Source organism: Lagopus leucura, unplaced genomic scaffold, assembly GCF_019238085.1.
Source record: "Lagopus leucura isolate 7727_CA_CO unplaced genomic scaffold, USGS_WTPT01 Super-Scaffold_100001, whole genome shotgun sequence".
NCBI lineage: Eukaryota > Metazoa > Chordata > Aves > Galliformes > Phasianidae > Lagopus > Lagopus leucura.
This window is the reverse complement of record NW_024962262.1, coordinates 5,499,147-5,515,625: the sequence shown is the minus strand read 5'-3', so window position 1 is coordinate 5,515,625 and position 16,479 is coordinate 5,499,147. Positions and strand designations below refer to the sequence as shown.

The window sequence follows — 16,479 nt, the reverse complement described above, 5'->3', positions numbered from 1 at the left end:
GGGATTTTTAAGGATTAATAAACCAAAGGGAAGAAGAGGATCTAGTAGGAGTTCAGGGGGCTGGAAGACAAAGCAGTTTGAGCTGAACTGCTCAAGAAACACTGGCAAGTCAGGACCATGGATTTATAATTTTGCACTTAGTTGCAAGGAATATAGAAACACTGGCATGCATTGTCACACCTGATCATTGCTCACCAGCATTAGGGCTGAATGATTCCAGTCCCTTGAGCAGGCTGTGTTCTGTGACATGCTCAGAGCCAAGTGCTGCCCCTCTCCAGAGCATCATCTCTCTAAGTTGAGCAGAGGATGAAGATAACAAGCCCTTTGGGTGTGAGGCTCTTATGTTTAGTTCTTAGGCAACTTGGATCAGAGGCCAACACAGCTCCCCCAGTTCTCCTTGTCCTGTTCCAGGGCAAGAGGCCAAGAAGTGTCACTGGTGAGCAGCTTTCCAGCCAGCTTCTGATAGCAACGAACACAGGATGGATGTACAGCTGAGTATGAGTCAGGAGGGAAAAACTACCAACACTCATCATGAGACGCTGGAAGAACCATGGATTGAAAAGACAGAGATACCAGGCTCACAACAGAGGTTCCGAAGCAACAGAGAGAAAAGTTTGCTCTACTTCCTGTAATTCTGGGAGCTAAGAGTTCTCTAGCAAACCAAAGGATTGGAGGAGGGAGAACTACTTGCCCCACTAACGGGAAGATGCACCTCCACTGTTTCAGTGTGGTGATTAATAGCACTGCAACAGACGAGGACATGAGAAATGTAAGTATACTGGTAGTCCAGTGACCTGTGTAACCCACGCTGCAGCGATCAGCCTGAGGGGAATAAAGTCACCATCCACCCTGCTGTCTTTGGAGCTTGGAGAAGCACTTCAAAGAGAAGCAGAGATAAGTCATCAGCTCTCCTAGCAAAAAATTAACTTGCAGAACAAATTCCTTCACAAATGCTAATGCTTGATGATCCAGGAGGGGCAAGGCTTGCAGCTAGAGCTGGTATCTCTTTCAAGACAAGCTGGCACACTTAACACAGGGAGGAGGATAAAAAAGCCAAAGCTTTTGGGAATGCCACCCACTCCTTTATAACATAACCCAAAGCAGAAAATTTGAGGGGCTTTGTAAGAAAAATGTCTGTCATAAACTAAAATGAGAACCAAGAGACACAGTTCAAGAACAGACACTATGCAGTTCCAGAGAAAGACTGTGAAAACTCCAGTGTAGAGCAGAAAAAACTATTTTACAGCATCTTCCCAAGCATCTTTAAAAATCAATGCAGCAACAGAAAAAAGGCAGTTTGCCTGGGACAAAAGAGCTTGGTCACATAAAGCCTTTGTATTGCACTTTACAAGCCCTGCAAATCAATAACAGCTAACAGGCACAGCAATTAAAATGGGTAAAATCCAGAGAGAGAGCTTCACCCTCCCCTAGATCTTTACATGGAAAAAGAAGAAACATCCCCATAAAAATATTTTTGCTGGAATCAGCTGTCAAAGATTATGGGTCCATTGATAACAGAGTAAACAAACAAGAAGCAAGCTGGCAGCTTGTGGTGGGAGACCTGGGGAGGGGAGGTTCTGCCAACAGCTTCCTTTTGAGGGAAGGCTACGAAGGAGCCCGTAACACTGCTCTACTGCACAGGGCCCAGTGGCACACAGTGTTCTTGTCCCCTCTGCCTGCACGGTGGCTCCTGGGGTGGCAGGGGCACAGGCTGGGATGCAGTGTGTCTATCTGACATGGCTGGCTGAGCGGTGTACCTTACCACTGGCATGCTGTAAACACAGTACAAGAGACATAGAATTGTCATCATCTCAGTTTGTACTTTCACTTCTGTCTCAGGAGTTTTACAGGGCATAAATGGGGTCATTTCCCTTTTTATAAATGTTTGAGCTTAAAAACTGTGGACTGTAACCTCTGCTGTGCCCCAACCTACTGTTCTCACAGAATCACAGGATCATTACAGAATCACACAATGTCCAGGGTTGGAAGGGACCTCAAGGATCATGAATCTCCAACCCCCCTGCCACATGCAGGGCCACCAACCTCCACGTTTAATGCTAGACCAGGCTGCCCAGGTTCCCATCCAATCTGGCCTTGAACACCTCCAGGAACGGGGCATCCACAACCTCTCTGGGCAGCCTGTTCCAGCACCTCACCATCTCTCAGTAAAGAGCTCCCCCTGACATCCAACCTAAATCTCCCTTTCCTCAACTTAAAATCATTTCCCCTTGTCCTGCAGTTATCAACCCTTTCAAAGAGTTGATTCCCGTCCTGTTTGTAGGCTCTCTTTAGGTATTGAAAGGCTGCAATGAGGTCACCCCACAGCCTTCTTTTCTCCAGGATGAACAAGACCAGCTCCCTCAGCCTGTCCACATAGGGGAGGTGCTCCAGTCCCCTGCTCATCTTCATGGCCCTTCTCTGGACCCTCTCCAACAGCTCCCTGTCATTTTTGTACTGGGAGCTCCACACTCGGGCACAGCACTCCAGACGGGGCCTCACAAGAGCAGAGTAGAGGGGGACAATCACCTCCCTGTCCCTGCTGGTCACCGCTCTTCTGATGGAGTCCAGGGTACCATTTGCCATTCACTCCAGCCATTAAAAGTAAGACTAAAGTAACTGTATGTGGGAGCCTTTCTCCCTACCTACATAAAAATTGCAATGCAAGGAGAAATGTTTGTTTTGTACAATCTAAAAGACTAGTCTGAGTGGTGGAGAAGAAATCAGGGAACCTAGAGTGTATCACCCACTTGATATTTAGGTTATGCATTACATGGATCCCACCTCACTGTATCAGCAGTGGCATTTGAAAGAATGAGGGACAGGGTTCTACTGGCATTACTTCTGCATAACAGGTTCTTGCTCAACCATTGGTTTCATATAAATTGACTAGAATAGGAGGGATGGGGAACAAGTAGGTGTGGGGAGCAAAGCTAGTATAATTATTTATGTTAGTTGTAAAACATCAATAAGCATGTTAAGAAAACACACGGCAATGTAACATACTGAACTATACTACACTGAAATGCCATTAAGAACCATAGGAGGGCAATGCCATAAAGATAATCTGGAATACATTTTTCTAGTCATCAGTCATCTTTACCAGTGTCTTCATGTTTGAGATTGCCTGTGTTTCATTACCTGAAACCACTCAGAACAGAGATGGTCTGCTTTTCTGAATCAAACAGGCTAGAACTGACCTGGTGCAGATGCTGAGACTTGATGAGATCCAGCTGCAGCTTGTGCTGCTCCTGCAGGCTCTCCATCTTGGCGCTGTAATCCTCATGTAAACGCTGCTCCAGAACCTGCAGCTCCTCCTTCTGCTGCCAGCGAAGCTTTCTCACCTCCTCCTCTAAGCGCCTCTCCAGATCCTCCTTCTCATTTTGTAATTTCTTACATCTCGCTGTGTTGATGGCTGAGGGCACAAAAATAAGTATACAGTCAGGCTCTGAGCTCCTTGGGAGCAAGGGTGGCACCAACTCTGTAAATCACTGAGCACAGTGGTTCTTGCCAACACTGGGACTCTCCAGAATCCCAATTGTGAACAGGCTCACACTCTCCTCTGTCTTCCTCCCTTTAACACACATACACAGGAGTATTTATTTGAATAGAGGCATTGGCAGAGTCCTGCAAATGCCCACACAAAACTGGGGCCTGGAATAACACGAAAACAAGGAATTTCATGGACCTCCATTCTGTTGCAGGGATGTCCTCTTTCTGGCCAGCACAGTCTTGGACTAAAAAATCAAGTCTTTAGGGCATCTGCTTTGTCTTGGATGGTAAAGACAGCACATGTGACAATCACACTTGACACAGGGTCTTTCATGTGGGAGAAGAGATTTTCCTTATCTCCTTTTCTCAAGTCATAGTCTTGGCCATAGTCCCACTTACAACAACATACCAGGGAAGCAGAAGACCTACGGGTTCTTGAGTTGCATCCTATGCATATGTTATTTTCCATCTGTTGGAAGCTGTTCACCCCACAGGTCTGTCTCTTATACCAGCTCCAACAAGGATCTCTTAAAGCCATTAGTGCCCACTTGCTTAAATATTTTTATATTCGAACAACTATCTTGTGCGCTCCATGGAACCAGAGAGCACCCAGGACAGGCTACTACTGAGGGCAATCAGAAAGTGTACATGTTTTACTCTTGTGAACGAACCCAGTGGCAACGTCTCTAAATTCATGAGCATGTCTACAACTTGTTTTAGAAGGTGCAACTCTAGCATTCCACTGAGTCAAGAATGCTTCAATCTGTTTCCCCGTTAGGTTCCTCCTCTGTATTGTTCCTGGCTCCCAGGGCAGCAGTGTCACAGAGTACTCTGCAGCTTTTACTATGCCACCAAATAGTTGCAGTCAATTCAGACACTGAATTGACACTGAAGCCTTGATACCAATTAAACCAAAGAGCTATTGGGAAAGAAGTGATTAAAATTATCATGGTGATAACACTCAGAACACCACCACAGAAAAGGTGTGTTTTAGATGGCACTGAAAGTCCTGCTTTCTGATTTAGGTCCATAGCTGGTTTAGAAAAATACTGAGCTTTTGAATATACTGTGTCAGACGCTTATCCTTCCTTTGCCCTTCAAAATGCACAGACACATATGGCCTTGTAAGTCAGCACAGTGGAAGAAGCTGCCTCTGAAGCTGCAGACAACTTCAGAACGTTGCAAAACCATTACACTGATTGACATTTTATGTTTCCTGGAAGCAGAAAATCATGTGTTTTCCTGTCTTTTTCTACTATGGCGTCAGACTAAGCTCTAGTCTGCTTTGGTGAGGTCTCACCTCATGTCCTGTATACAGTTTTGGGCACCACAACACAAGAAGGATATCAAACTATTAGCAATCACAGGAAGGCTACAGAGATGGGGAAGGGTCAGGAGGGCAAGGTGTGTGAGGGGCGGCTGAGGCCCCTGGTTCAGCACAGAGCAGGGCAAGCTGAGGGGAGGCCTGATGGTGGCTGCAGCTCCTCACAGGGCAGCGCTGAGCTCTGCTCTGTGTGACAGCAACAGGGAACGGCATGGAGCTGCGTCAGGGGAGGGCGGCTGGAGTTCAGGGAGCTTTTGGACAGCGCTCTCAGACATTGGGATTGGATTTGGGGTTGTTTTTTGGAGCCAGAAATTGGACGTGGTGATCCTTGTGGGTCCCTTTCAGTGTGAGATGTTCTGTTAAACACGTTTTATTTCAATTTCCCTAATTGGCCAACTGCCGTGAGCACAGACCAAGTTAGATGTGTGTCCATGCATGTGTGTCCATGCAATGTATTTATCCATCTAAGCAATATCCAAACTTGCTCACTATGTCTATACTGTAGATAGATACTGCTGCTTTGGTCCTGTTCTGATCCTGATGTTTTCTGAAGCATTAAATGGACACTGTGCCCCTTTCAGGCTCCCTGCTCCCTACAGAAAGTGAGGCTGTATCAGGGAGTTCAGCACTGCAGCAATGCCACATAGAAAGCTTTCCCACCAACCTCATACCACAGCAGGATTTATATGGTCGTGAAACGTCCTGTCTCTGTGGTTTGGCTTATAGCTGTAAACTCCATCCCTTGCTGCAACAGTTTCACTTGGTGTGCAAAGCTACCAAAGAGCCCGCAGCTCTGGATTCAGAATAATTGAAACTTACTCATGCTTTAAATTGGAGCTGCAATGAAACCCTTCTCTTCGTAGCCTCTCTAATGAGATTACCCAGCACACAGGGAGGGCAGGCAATGAAGTGACATGTTTTAACCAAAAGAAAGTCAATCTGTAACACTTCCCAGAACATGAAACTCTTTCCACTGCCTAAAATACGAAAGTGCTCATGCTTTTCAAATCAAACTCTGATGCAGGTGCAAAATGGAGGAAAGAGGGCAAGTGTGTCTGCATGGCACATCCCCACACACCCCACATGCGAAAAGAGACAGACAATGAGGCCAGTTCCCAGGAAAATTGTGTTATGCTGAATATAAAACACCTCAAACAAAACAGCCTCCCTGCTCCCTGAGCTGCTCAATTTCCCACCTTGTTATGGCGCGCAACAGGTCAGGTCAGGTTGGGAAAGTGAGGGAGAGGGAGATGTCACTGATGGTCCAAATCCTCTGCAGAAAACCAGAGCTGGAGCCCAGCCTCTTTGCATTGCAGGGTCATCCCATGGGATCTGGGAGCTGTCATATGTACAGGATTCACCTGCTCGTGAGAAATGGGCGCTGCATCCAACAGCAAAAACAAACTGTGTAGCCTGCACCCTTACTTCTGACCCTTAGCCACAGAACTGCAGACAAATCACAGAGCCCTTGTTTGAGTTCAGTCTCCTCTGATCGGGAGGCACATCCAGAAGGAGCTGGCACTCCGGTTTCAAATTCTTGCAAATTCACAGTGCAAATTTTAAACCTGACATCTGATTGTCTTACATTCGTATAGGCATTTATGCACCTCCACACCTCTCAGCTCACTTCACATGTCATTTATCTGACAGCAAAGGGACATGCAACTCTGACATTTAATTTCCACTAGTGCGGGGGGAAACAGAAGGTGTTCAACACTTCTTTTTTTCCAGGAGTCTCAGTGTTACATCTGAAAAGTGCTTGTATGTATATATAATATATATATAACTTATAAAGATGGATGTCTTGAGGGTAGAACGATTGCTTGTAGTGTTTTTCTAGCCTTGTTATTTCTAGCAAAATACATGAGCAAACCTTTTGTATAAAATAACAAGTTCCTTGGTGCTTACAAAGCTGTGGATGCACACATTCTTCTCCAAGCTGAGAAGCAGCACTTTTCTATTTCATTGCATGATGAGGTGTGTGACTCCACAACAATGCTAGAGGTAAAGGTGGAGGGTGTCACCCAAACCTAACCATCCTGCCTGGGTCCAGAAGGGTACAGCCCATAACAGACAGTGTTTTACACACATGGGTGTCTCCAATTCCCTGGGGCATCTCAAGCAGCACTGAACATCCATTTCTGGCCTAGATCTACACTGCCTAAGATGGGACTAGATACCCAACTCACATGTAGACATTTAAAATAAGGTGAATAATTGCAATTAGAGAGACAGTCCTGGACAATGGCCTGTCAAAGCTGGACCACCCTCCCTGAGTGTTGCTCTCTCTTCATTGACAGAGAACCTGAAGAATCAGCCTGCACCACATGTGCAATGTTACACTATCTGAATTAGAGCTATCATCTATACAACCAAACATTAGACCAACCATCTGTACCAATCTTGACTACTCTAGCCTAGTTTTACTGATTCATCCAGACATTTGCAGAGTCTTACTTATAAGGCAAACATGTACATGAGAAATCCAGAATTTCTGACCAATGCTCAAGCTGTTCATCTGGGCTGATAGCTTTCAAATTAATGAGAGTCTGCTTATCAAAGTGTCTGAGACAAGTCAGAACTACTACTTGGCTGTAGTCAAAACAACTAAGTTACTGGTTCACTCTGCACTTTTCCCCTAAATGTTAACTCCAACTGCATATGATTGCTGATGTTAAGTGACTGTTTTATTCTTTACTTGCATAAAGCTTGGCACAATAGGTAGAATTTTGTACAGCATAAAGATTCATCTGAGAATGAGAACAACATAACCCTCATATTACGCAGGTGGGATATACATCTCCACTAGCATCCAAAGCTTGCACTGCTTTAGAGACAGCCAGGAACTGACAAGAACTGATCTCACGCATGGCATTGGTTACTGCACCTAGCTTGCAGATTCAAAACACAGTTGGCGTCACACCACCAATTACAAAAGTAAGGGAACAAATTGATCCTCTGCTCCCTGCTGTAAATCCAATGGAGAACGTGAGCAAATCCAAGAGATAGGGCTTCCAAATGAGAAGTGGATATACAACAGAGAGCTTCAGATGTGCCCTTCCTAAGCACTTGTAGAAGCAGCTCCTCTGTGAGAGTGAAGAGTGATGCTGAGGATGGATGAAGTCAAATAACAGGATGAAACTGTAAATAATATTTTGCTATTGCCGCAGTATCCTTCGGCAATGGGGACAAAACTCTCTCTGAAATGGCAATCAGCCAAAATATTTCAGAGGGAGCACAAGCAGCTGAGCATCGGAAAAGGGTTGTGCTCAGCTTTTCTGCAATGAGACACCAGAGGCAAAGCAAAGGCAAAGCACAGCCCTCCCTGTTGAGAAGGATCTACATCCCTGTCTCCCTCAAGGGGAGGCAGAGCCACTCTGGGCTCACCAAGTCCCACATGACACAATTCCATAAAATCATCTGAGTTGGAAGAGAACTTTAAAGGTCATCTAGTCCAACTGTCTGCAATAAACAGGAATAATAAACAGCTCCATCAGGTGCTCAAAGCCCCACCCAGCCTGGCCTTGAATGTCTCTAGGGATGGGGTATCCACCACCTCTGGGCAGCTTCTTCCTTGTATTCAATCTAAATCTCCCCTCTTTTTTTTGTTTGAAACCATTTCCCCTTGTCCTCTCACAACAGCCCATGCTAAAGAGTCTGTCCCCTTCTTTCTTATAGCTTCCCTTTATATACTGAAGGTCCACTCTCAGGTGGATTTATGAAGAGTTACTTGTTCAGTACAGATAATATACAATCAGTTTCAGTGCATCTTGATGGACTTGTCTGCACAATAAGTACAAAATGAAATCACAGAATCCCCTTGCCTCTGGGTTTCAGAAGACACTTTGTCCCATGTATGCAGGCTACCCAGGATCAGATCACAGGGAATATTGGACTTTGTGTAAACTGAAAGAAACACTTCTGTTGTTATTTTGCTTGTGCTACTTACCAACTTCATCCCTGATCTTTGCAAGCTCAACTCCTAGCTCGTCTATTTTCACAAGAGCATTTTCTTTCTGTTTAAGGGAAAAAAAAGAGAGAGAAATATGTAGTCCCCGGGTTTATCCCAGATAAGCACTTTCACATGTTCACTTAGTAAAGCAGATTAGAATGATTCCTCAGATTTTTGGGGGCGGTGGGGTAGGTAGGGGGATTATAATAAACTCATTCAGTTTTTCAAGCTTAAAAGCCACCACTCATTGGCCACCACTACTTTGGTTTGGCAGGAATACATGTACACAAAGCCACGTGCTCATGACAGCACTGAATACACCAATTACTCCCCTGTGTCTAAAAAGACTTGTCTACTATTTGCTGTTCAATCTGTGAACCATTCATAGTTGGACAACACATACAGGATGATACTGTTAATTCTGTTTGAACACTTTCATCTATTTGTGCCTGCATCTACCATAGTAATATGGTAACAAAATAGTATGCTCACGTAGTTGAATTTGCAGAGCAGATTACTGCACTTACACCATTCTAGACACGGTGAGCATACCCTACACAGAAGACACCTCTCCTGGCATGATGCTCATGCCTATTTCCACATTTCCTTCAGATTGTTTTATTGACTGCAAAGGATATGAGCTCCTTCCCTTGACCTGTTTCAAAAGAAATCTGAATGCATCTGAATAATGAAGGCATTAAAACAGATGTGCTGGACAAAGGAAAAATAAACGATATTGTCATTAAGAATGCTGAATTACTGAGATGTGGGACTTTGATATTAGATATTCCATAAGCGCTGTCTAAACTGACAAAGAAAAGCCTCAGGAAAATCTATAGGAGTTTATTTGTTTAATGCAATAAATCCCAGCATTTGAAATTGGAAAAGTCCTGAATCAGATTAGGGAGAAGGCAAAGGAAAGTAGACATACTCCTTTGTGTAGACATGCTGGTCATGTCACTTATGGCTAGGAAAGCTGGGTGAAGCTGTTATAAATGTGTCCCAGGCGAGAAAAGCTAACGAATCTCTAAAGGACAATCTGGAAAAATCACATCTGAGAAACAAGGCAGTGTAGTAGCAAATGGAATATAAAAGACGGAATGAGCAAACAAGACTAATACAAATCTAATGAAAGTGGAATGAATTCAGAGACTAATGTTTCTCTTTATTTTTCCTGCACTTAACTTCAGCTCTGTTAAGACAGAACTACTTTAATTGTAGGAATACCAGGAAATCCTAACCAGGAATTTGTAGTAATCCTTTACACGGTGCCATTTTGGGGTGACATGTACCATTTCCAAGGAACTCGCTTCCCCGACAATTTTACTGTAAACCAAATGATTGGTGGATCTGATTGGCAGAGCCAGCTCCATACACTGACACTGCTGACTAATGCACAGGGCATCTCCTGCCAGGACTGCAGTCTCCAGACTGCAACAGGCCAAAACAAAACAAAAAAAGCTTTAAAGAACCCAAAAGATCCAGATTAAAATAGCCTGGTATGTGCCCCTTGCACAGATGCAGAAAACAGCATTCTTACAGAGATAACGTTTCCCCTTTTGGAGAGTATCACTGCATCTGCCCACACTGCCCAGTTGCTCCCTTGGAGTCAGGAATCGTTCCTGACAGGCTGCCAGGAGCAGTGCCCTTGGAGGTATGTGCTCAGGGATACATTGGATATGGGGCTCACAGATGGGGAGCACACGCTTAAGTTACCCACTCCCAGAAAGTAAAACAATTTACAGCAAGGAGGCTCTGAGCCCCATATAGGTCATTTGCAGCATCTACAGATGAGCAGAACTCAATGGGATTGTTAATATCCTCCTTGTGGGCAAAAAATGGGAATTAAAAAAAAAAAGTAAAAATAAATAAATAAATACATGTCCTAGTTAAGAAAGAAGAGTTTAAATTTTGTTTCTACCTAAGAAATATGACAAACTTCTCACCTGACATTGCCTCAAGGTTTGCCCTACCTCTGAGGATGCCTGGTGATGAATTTCTCTCCAGAAGAGAGAAGTCACCATGGTGCCAGCTGGAAGAAGCTGTCCCCACACCCACCTTCTGGCATGAGTGCCATCCCACCCTGTGGAACACTTGGCAAACACCATGATGTTGGGAAGCAGCTGTGTTGGTGCAGCTCAGGTGCTTTGGCTGTCACGTACCTCCCCTACCAACACTTCTTGTGCTGGCTTATAGTGCAGTAAGAGCTTCCACATTGCTCTTCCAGACCTCTTTTCCTGTCTCTTGAGACATCAGACATGTGAGGGGTGCCCTCAGCACCAAGTTTTATTGTAGTGCAGCTTTCTTGGAGGATTTTTTTTTTTACTGAACAGTGGCATATCAGTTGGACTTGGACTCCATGGTCCTTATGGGTTCCAACTCAGAATATTCAATGATCAGTGCTTATTTTTCTCTTCTGTGAGAGAGGCAAGGAGTACTTGGGCTGATCACTGGATCAGCCTCATGGTCTCCTGGATGTGCAGTGAAGTCAAAAATCCCTGACATTTTCTGTTACTGTAACCTGCTTTGTCAGTGTAACATGATAGGATTGGACTGCAGGCATTCCTGGGACCGGTGTCAACGTGGCACTAATCCCACATGAAAAAGCCTATCCCTGTTATCATCAGTGGGGCTCAGCACATAACCAGCACACCAGAGCCAGTGCAGCCAGGGCTCTGGGAATGCCAGTTCTTGGGAAACCCAGTATTACCGTAGAGTGAAACTGGATCTGAAGTGAGAACGAAAAGCTATCAGATCCAATGTGGAGATTCATAGGGGTTCAACCTGAAAACATCAAAACAATCAGAAAATCCCCACGCACACAAGGTCAAGTCCACCAAAACAAATGTGCAAGACTCAAAATTAACAGGATATCCTATTGAATTAATCAACGTTCATTATGTTTATTGCAAATGAGTATTTGAAAGAGAAGGCAGAGCAAGCAGGAACCTTTCTTCCCTCCCATGGGTTTGTGCCCCATGGGCTCAGCAGACCCACAGAGCTCTGCAGCCTCCCCTCACTCGGACACTGCTTGGAGTAGAGCTGCTCAGAGGGACTGAGAGCCAGGTCCAACCCAGGGCTTCATGGCTCAGCTGCCACCCCAGGGCCATGGCTGGTTCCAGCAAGTGAAAAGACTACAGACACTATGAGGAGACTGCAAGTATCCAGTCCTTCAGTGCAATAGGCAGAAAAAATGGCTATGATCTGAGCCAGGATTTTTTTTCTCTCCTAAATGTGAAAGCAAGACAGTGTTTGTTTGTTTGTTTTTTGTTTTTAACAAAGCAAAACATTGCTTTTATTTTTAAATACTTTTAATGAATGACAATTTTAATTATTGCTTGGAAGACTTAGGAGAAAGATCTTCCATTGGCTGCATCCCAAGAAATGACTCTGAGACTGATGTACATCTCATGAACTAAAATCATGCTCCTGATGGAGATGAAGGAAGTTGGCATCATACCTAACACAATGGTTAAGTCTTGTGTCTGGAATATGTCCCACCTCCTCAGCCAGAAGGAAATGCAGAACAAAACAGGTAGAATGATATGGGGGTTGGACTCGATGATCTCTGGAGGTCCCTTCCAACCCCTACAACTCTGTGATACAATTCTGTGATGTTAGCTCTGTGCTAATGCTCCGTTGAATAAAAGCTGCGGTAACATCTCTTTTTCCTATCATAAGCTTTAAAATATGCAGACTTCCCAGCATTTCTCCTGTGAAAGACTCAGCAACACTGCAGCAAGTAAACCAGACACTCAATGTGGTACTTATGTACTCCCAATTCAATTTGAAACTTCCTGAAGTCCCTGAAGGACAGACAAACGCAGCAGATTGGTGCAGCTCCTGGAAAGTGGGCAGGCAGGCAGGGGGAGGAATGTGACAACTTTCCAATTAATGACAGCGGCCATAAAGTTAGCAGTGCAGTTCTGAAAATAAAAATTAAACACAGCAATAAGCAATACTAAGTCTGCTTCACAAATGACACAGGTTAGGCCAGGAGGATCAGAAAACTGCCCAGAGCCATGCACCAAGTCACTTGCAGCAGGGAAAGCTACCAGAGCAGTGGGAGTCACAGCCACAAATGGACACGTTCCTCCTCCCTGATGACTAATAATGCACTTGCAGTATGCTGCATCCTAAGGTCTGAGTACATGTACAGACTGTCTGCAAACATTTCCTAATGCTCTGCACTGCCACCTAAAAATATGCACTGCACACAGATGCTCTGTGGTACTGCACTGGTTATTAACATTGCTCCTTCAGAACAGTTTTCCTATATCCAGAGCTTTCAAAACAAAAAAAAGATTTAAAAAGAAAAAAGAGAGAGAGAGACTCTGACCTGCAGAGGGTGCTTAGTCATGGTTGTGCTTTATTCGGAGTTCCCTGGGGGCAGGCCATAAATTATCAGGAGAAAAAAGAGAATATACATTGGGAAACCTGTCATAGCAATAAATAGTTCAGCTGATACTTGCAGGAGCAAAGACTGCTGCCCACTGTGACTCATGTGCACAATGACCTACAGCCTTTCCTCCATCAGGGGGGCAGCAGTAATCCTCCTCCATCATTTCCTTTTGCCCAAAGTTCACAGGTGGAGCTGACCACCGGGACAGCCCCCAGTGAGTGCCCTTCCACAAGCTCTACATTAAGCCTGACACTGTCCTTAACTCCATTTAACACGTTACTAGGTAAAAGGGGACAGCATCAGCTTTTCAATTGACTGACGATGAGTATCTTAAAACTCCAAACTAATGAAGTACACTGCACAAGCACATGTTTTTGCCAAGAAAGCTGCTATTAAGTAAATTAAATGCATACGCTCATCTATAAACTCCAGGCAAAGGCCAAGGAACACAGCACCAAGCACTGTGTTGGCTCTACCTGGCACCAGGCAGCCTCCTGCTACCTGTAGCTGTGTACCTACCTCTGCTCTCTTTCCTGCCCGACTCTTTCCGATGCTCGGGAGTTCGGTCCCGTTAGATCCATCCTGAAAGCAATTTCCAGGGGGTTGGAACTGGCTGATCGTTAAGGTCCCATCCAACCCAAGCCACCGACACGTCGGAAAGAAGTGTCAGAGGTAAGCCCTTAGGACAGGTAGGGCCGCCCGATCTCTCTTCAAACTTCACCCAACTTCTTTGGCGTCTCGCACCTTTGCACGCTCACCGACAGCGCGCCCGAAACCCACCGCTCTCTGCGGCCGCCTCCCAGTCCCAGCCCCGGCACGGCACCACCGAGCATCGCCCCTCCCGCCCTGGGCTCCCCGCTCCCGGACCGAGGGACAAAAATATCCACAAGTACCATGCGGTCCTCGCAGAGCTCCGCCGAGAAGCAGCGCCCCATCTTGTCCCGCAGCGTCAGAACGATGCCCCGGCGACGCCGTCGTGACAAAGGGCAGGGGCCGCGCCGTGGTAACGACGGGACGGAGGGCAACGGTCCCGCAACTCGCCGGCCCCGGCCGCGCTGAAACCCGAGAGGGAGCCCGGGCTGTCCCCGAAAGGCGGGTCCTCCTCACGGCGATCTTCATGCTGCGCCCGCGGTCATTTATCACCGCGGTCCCGCTCCTCCGCAACCCGCCCGGACGTCCCAGCGCTCGCTGCCGGCTGCCAACGCTGTGCGCACTGCGCGCACTGTGCGCACGCTGCGGCTCGCTGCGCTCCGCGCTCCCGTCGTGCCGCTCCCCCTCCCTCCCCTCAAGCCGCTGCCCCTCTCCCGAAGCGCTCCTTGAGATCCCCAGCAAGATCACTGCCCGCGGTGATGCGCAGGACTGCAAAGCACAGACCTCTGCAGTGTGCAATGAGAGTTTTGTAACGCTTCGGGATGATTTTTTTCCCCCCCAGAGAAATGACTCAAAGTGTGGCTATCGGTGATCAGTTGCATAAGCAAGACTGAAACACAGAAGTTGGGCACTGCAGTTCTGAGAGTCCAAATTAAAACTAACAAACGCCTTGGGTTATGTGACGAATCACAGTTACAGAGTCACAGAGTCACAGAATGGGTTGGCTTGCAAAGGACCTTACACCCACCCAGCCCCAACCCCAGCTGTGGGCAGGGACACCTCCCAGCAGCTCAGGCTGCCCAGGGTCCCATCCAGCCTGGCCTTGAGCACGTCCAGGGATGGGGCACCCACAGCTCTCAGGGCAGCTGTGCCAGGGCCTCACTACGCCCTGAGTAAACAATTTCACACTGACATTTAACATAAATGTCCCTTCTTTTAGTTTAAAGCCATACCCCTTTGTCCTGTCACTGTCAGACCATGTAAAAAGTCAGTTTCCCTCCTGTTTATAAGCTCACCTCAAGTTCTGGAAGGTCTGGAGCCTTCCCCAAGCTAAACAAGCCCAGCTCCCTGAACCTATCTTCATAACAGAGGCTCTCCAGCACTCTGGTCATCTTCATGATCCTCATATAATCAATCAATCAATAAATAAAAAACTAAATCTCAACACACATGCTCGTGCAAGACCTAACTTTTCTTTGGAACACATGGAAATGAATTTGGTTGGCTCCTAAACAGCCACAGAGTAGAAATAAAAAAATACTTCAAAATACAGTAAAATATTTTCATCCTCACTGTAGGAACTTTTATTTATTTATTTAGCCAAGCTCTGTGATTTGTACCATTCTCAGTCTGAAACCTGACTGGAAGCCTTTTAACTGCCATGGCAAAGTAATAATATGTATCTGTCAAAACCCCGTGCTTATCAAACTGGACAATATTTAGGGCTATGGGAGTGAACATGAGAAGAAAAATGAAAGAATGTGAAGTCCGAAGTCATCATTCTGAGGGACAATTAACAGCAATTTCAATGGAAGATGGAGAGTCCTCAGCTGGAAATAACAGCAAAGTTAAGGACTGTGCTGCTTATTCAGTCATAAAACGACAATGATGAATGCCTCGATACAGCTCTGAATAAAGCAAATACAAGCCTAGGCCGTAGGAAAAAGAGGGGAGGGAATGAGGAGAGGTAATGAGCGCTCTGAGGATAAGGCAGAGCCCAACGTGGTCTGTGGAAACTCAGGCTATCAGTTAAAAACCATCTGAGATGTTACTCTGTTTTCTTACTGGAAATAGAAATCGTGGCACTAAGGGACATGGTTCAGTGAGGGGATGTGGCATAACAGGCTGATGAGCAGGCAAGTCTTGTTTCCCATCTAGGTGATGCTGTGATTCTATGAAAATACAGGTAAGCCCTGCAAAGAGTTCCTTGCACCAACTGCACCAATTCTGTGGAATTTGCAATGAGGATAATAACTACATTTGGAAACATCAGAATAGTTGCATTCAACAAGGTACTTAACAGGGTATGTTTTACAAGCTACTCCAGCATTTACTGACTTCACTGGAAACAACTGCCAGCATTTCCCTGGGTAAACCTCTTGGGTAATTAAAGTCCAAGAAGGACATCTAGATTTTTTTACACATCCCAGCACAAGGGAGCTGCTTAGTCTATAAACAACCTATTTTAATGGTAAAACAGCACTCAGGTATTCTTTTTTTTTTTTCTTTGCTGACAATCAATGCTTTCCCCTATGAAATGCATCATACAACTCCTATTTACTGTTCAAACACTTACAATGCTTTACATCTATTTTAAATCACTTCCTTCCTTCCTTCCTCTTTCTCTTTCTCTTTCTCTTTCTCTTTCTCTTTCTCTTTCTCTTTCTCTTTCTCTTTCTCTTTCTCTCGCTTTCTCTTCCTCTTCCTCTTCCTCTTCCTCTT

At 45.5% G+C, this 16,479-nt stretch overlaps 1 protein-coding gene across 2 annotated transcripts in view; it reads right to left on the bottom strand.

Annotated features, from left to right (window-relative positions):
- MTUS2 (microtubule associated scaffold protein 2) overlaps positions 1-16,479 on the bottom strand; it is a 264,670-nt gene that overhangs the window by 14,458 nt on the left and 233,733 nt on the right. For both annotated transcript variants that reach the window (XM_042867277.1, XM_042867276.1), the window contains 2 exons: positions 8,763-8,829; positions 3,198-3,412 (listed from right to left, as the gene is read on the bottom strand). In XM_042867277.1, the coding sequence (XP_042723211.1) occupies positions 3,198-3,412; positions 8,763-8,829 (282 nt within the window). The remainder of the gene's footprint in view (positions 1-3,197; positions 3,413-8,762; positions 8,830-16,479) is intronic.